This window comes from Etheostoma spectabile, chromosome 14 (genome assembly GCF_008692095.1).
Source record: "Etheostoma spectabile isolate EspeVRDwgs_2016 chromosome 14, UIUC_Espe_1.0, whole genome shotgun sequence".
NCBI classification, from domain to species: Eukaryota; Metazoa; Chordata; class Actinopteri; order Perciformes; family Percidae; genus Etheostoma; species Etheostoma spectabile.
In genome coordinates this window covers 12,451,493-12,455,323 of record NC_045746.1, presented here as the reverse complement: position 1 = coordinate 12,455,323, position 3,831 = coordinate 12,451,493, and the positions used below count along the sequence as shown (strand labels likewise).

The 3,831-nt window shown below is 41.3% G+C and overlaps 1 protein-coding gene across 4 annotated transcripts in view; it reads left to right on the top strand.

Annotated features, from left to right (window-relative positions):
• fndc5b (fibronectin type III domain containing 5b) overlaps positions 1-3,831 on the top strand; it is a 19,617-nt gene that overhangs the window by 6,239 nt on the left and 9,547 nt on the right. For all 4 annotated transcript variants that reach the window (XM_032534927.1, XM_032534929.1, XM_032534926.1 and 1 more), the window contains 2 exons: positions 40-158; positions 2,001-2,199. In XM_032534927.1, the coding sequence (XP_032390818.1) occupies positions 40-158; positions 2,001-2,199 (318 nt within the window). The remainder of the gene's footprint in view (positions 1-39; positions 159-2,000; positions 2,200-3,831) is intronic.

The window sequence follows — 3,831 nt, the reverse complement described above, 5'->3', positions numbered from 1 at the left end:
GTGTGTGTGTGTGCGTGTGTGCGTGTGTGCGTGTGTCAGACACCCTTCTGTCAGCTCCTCTCAATGTGACCATCAGAGAGATTGAGGGAAACTCCGCCATTGTCACATGGGAAATCTTGGAGGGGGACCCCGTCATTGGATTCGCCATCACTCAACAGGTACCTCCACACGTGTCATGTCCTTCATGTGTGTGTGTGTTTAGAGAGTAAGTGGCAAAGAAACTGCATGGGGGAAAGGGACAGGTCCCTGCAGGTTAATCTTAATACAATGGGTAAGTTAGTTGCTGTAGTTTAGCATGCTGGTATAGACCGCTCAGCAGTGGCTGTGATATATAGCTCATGAAAGATATTGAGCTACTTTAAATGGGCTGTACTCAAAATACTGAAAAAAATTCCATCTGGGCTGCCAATTGGAAAGTTGGTGGTTCGATCCCTGGCCCTGCAGTTCCATGTCAAAGTGTCCTGAGGAAGACGCTTAACCCCGAGTTGATCCCAATGGTTTAAATGTGTGTGAGTGTTTATCTGATGAGTAGGTGGCCTCCTTGTTTGAATGTGTGTGAATGGTGAATGCTTCCTGTACTCTGTAAAAGTGCTTTGAGTGCTTTGTTAAGACTAGAAAAGCGCTATATAAATACAGTCCATTTCCATTTACAATGTTGCTAACACTACCTAGCATATTTCTGCCGCACTGCACACAAATAAAATAAATAGCTCCCACTCTAAGTCAGAGACTTAGAGCTGGAGTGGGAGCAGTTGTGCTGAAAATATCACCTTATGTAGGTCTAATAAATAAGTGGATATGGGAGCCCTGCCGTGTGCAAGCTATTGATTTGTTCATTACATTGCAAACAGGATATATTAGTAGCTACATGTATACAAATATTAGCTAAAGAGTAACTGGGCTTGAGTTGTGGCCCACAACGTAACTTACTGAATTTTATTGGCTTCATCATATTTATTTCTTAAGTCCCCCAAAGTATTCCCGGAACTGGAGTTCCAAAATGAAGAATCCATAAATATGTTTTCATGTTGCACTGTCAATATTGTTTGACGTTATAAAGGCTCAGAATGTCCCATGCAAATAAGGGGGTTGGGGGGTGGCAGTGGTCCCGATTTTGTCCAATGCGGGGGCCTGCATTTGGACTTTCTATCCCCCTGATTTAGATGAAATAGACAGAACAGCCTGAGGAAATGCAAGTCTTCAGAAGCAAACAGTTGCAGCTAGCGGTAGATAATTGTTCAGATACTTTTAAAATGAATGTCTGTTTAATTAGAGTAAGAAATCCCTAAGGAGATTTACTCTTGATCTAGCAGGAACCATTTGACCTGAGCAAGCAGTCCTAGCTGGATAATAATGTACAATTCAAGCAGAGCATGCAGAGAAGGCATGGCCAGAGAAGCACTCTGTTTCTTTAAGCTTAATTACAGTGCAGGGCAAACCCCCAGAGACTTTCTTTCAGCTTTTTCCCAACTGTTAACCAAGAGAGACGTGTTTGCATTCACACCATATCAGCCCTAACCAGAGGCCAGCTTGTTGAAATTTCTCAAGAGGGATCGTGAGCAGAAAATCTGACTTTGCCACCAGTAATCTGCATCTGAAAGAGCATGTAGCCAAGCAATTTTCACTAACAAGTAGACAAGTCTTTTTTATTGGCTTGAAGGAGCAGGGTGAAGCTGAACTGACTTTAGTTAAAGTGATGCAGGGTTATGATTCCAGATATTTCTACTTTGTGACAGTATTATCTTTTCAAATTACAAAAAAGTACAGTAAGTCATTCCTCCAGAGTTCTGCTCCTGGCACATTGGGGGAAAAAAACGTCTGAAACATTTATTTTCAAATGCCAAAGCATCAGATAGTGGCCTGATGCACCATTTCAACCTTTGATTCCTCTACTGAGGTGGTGCCAAGAAAGAATTTCCCTGCAGGGATCAATAAAGTATCACATTACACTCAGTCCCTGATTGCTCTCCTCTGCCCTTCTGTTCCGCGCTTTCCTGCAGAAGAAGGATGTACGCATGTTGAGGTTCATCCAGGAAGTCAACACCACCACGCGCTCCTGTGCATTGTGGGATCTGGATGAGGACACGGAGTACATAGTTCATGTTCAGAGCATCAGCATGGGGGGCAGCAGCCCCGCCAGTGAGCCGGTCCTCTTCAGAACGCCCAAAGAGTCGGAGAAGATGGCGTCCAAGAGCCCAGGTGAGGGGCTTATTTTTACTTGGTTATTGAGTAATGTATCTACACAATATATATGCAAACTCAGGCTTAAAATGAATTTTAAGAATACAACTTACAGCACAAACTGTACTCTGGTTTGTTTTACACACTTACTGATAGGGACACTCAGGCTTAATAAGCAGCTCATTTGTCCACAATTCTATCTTCACTTAATGTTACTGGAAGCGTTTTCTGAGCTGCAAATGTTGCAAGAGGATCTCAAATTCCATGGGGACATAAAGTCTGTGCAAAAAGCCTTAAAGTTATGTAATCCTTTGCAGAAATTCGTGCCCTTTTCCCGTGAAAATCATCAAAAACCCCAAACCAATAATAAGCCTGACACTAACAGTGTGAGTTTTCACTTTTGCACAGCACATGTGGCAAGCATATAAACGGGCATGCTGATGATTATAATTCAATACATGCGAGAGAACAAAAACGTAAGTATAAAAGCACACAGGCACCGAAGCAATCATGCATTCACACAGGAGAGTCAATAAACCTTCTGCTTCTCGGTTTTTCCTTCGCTGAGACACACAAATCTACACGCACACATCTACCCATAAGGGTACATGTATACACAGATGTTTAATAGCTTCTAAACCAGAGGCAGTTACCAAGCAGAGCACTGTCTATTTGTGTTTTGCTTAATCAATACAAAGAAAATGGTTATTTAACAATTTAATAGAAATACAACACAGAAATGGCTGTCTTTGTGAGAACCCCAACTCCCATTATAATGTATCAGTGTAATTCTCAATGCAGAGGCTGCTGTTATCTGGAGCGGCTTGCAGTACTTCCTATTTTATCAAGTCTGACCCAGTTAGAGTGCCGACAGCAGCAGCTTCAGAGGGACACAGAAAAGGCTAAATTCTCATCGGCAGCAAGTTGATAAGGAAACGGGACATTAGGGAACAAGTTATTGCCTAGAAACACCCTTGTGTGTGGTCCCTATGAGGGTGGGGAGTGATACAAGACAGTTAGTCTCTTCTACAGTGTCTAAACAAAATCCTTGTAAATGGCCATTTTCCCTTCCAACTGACCGTCCATCTGTTGCACTATGCAGTATACAATGATAACAAGCACATTTGCAAATTTACCATCCAAATTCGTAGTCGTTTTAGTTTTTTATTGTGCTTTTGCTGCAGATATGTGCAAGCAAAATACATAAACATGACTAAAATACAACACAAAACAAATCTAAATGCAAAAATCCAGTGGCGGCCCAATCTCATCTCATCCACAGATCTCAATAATATAATATTTGCATGACACAAAGATTCAAACTCTTTATCAATAAGTAGAAATTATAATTACATCAAATCCTTGATTTAATCTGCCGTCACTTTCCAAACTGAAATAGTACCAGTTCCAGCACTTGTATTGTGTATTCTATAGCTCCATGTTAATTTTATATTTAGATACAGTATGTACACACACCCTACCATATACACTACTGGTCAAAAGTTTGGGGTCTCTTAGAAATTTCCAGTGCACTCCATTGTAGACAGAATACCAGCTTAGATCAGTTGCGTTGTTATTTTTTAACCAGGGCAGCAGTTTTCAGATTACATTATGTGCTTGCATAATTGCAAAAGGGTTCTCCAATGTTTT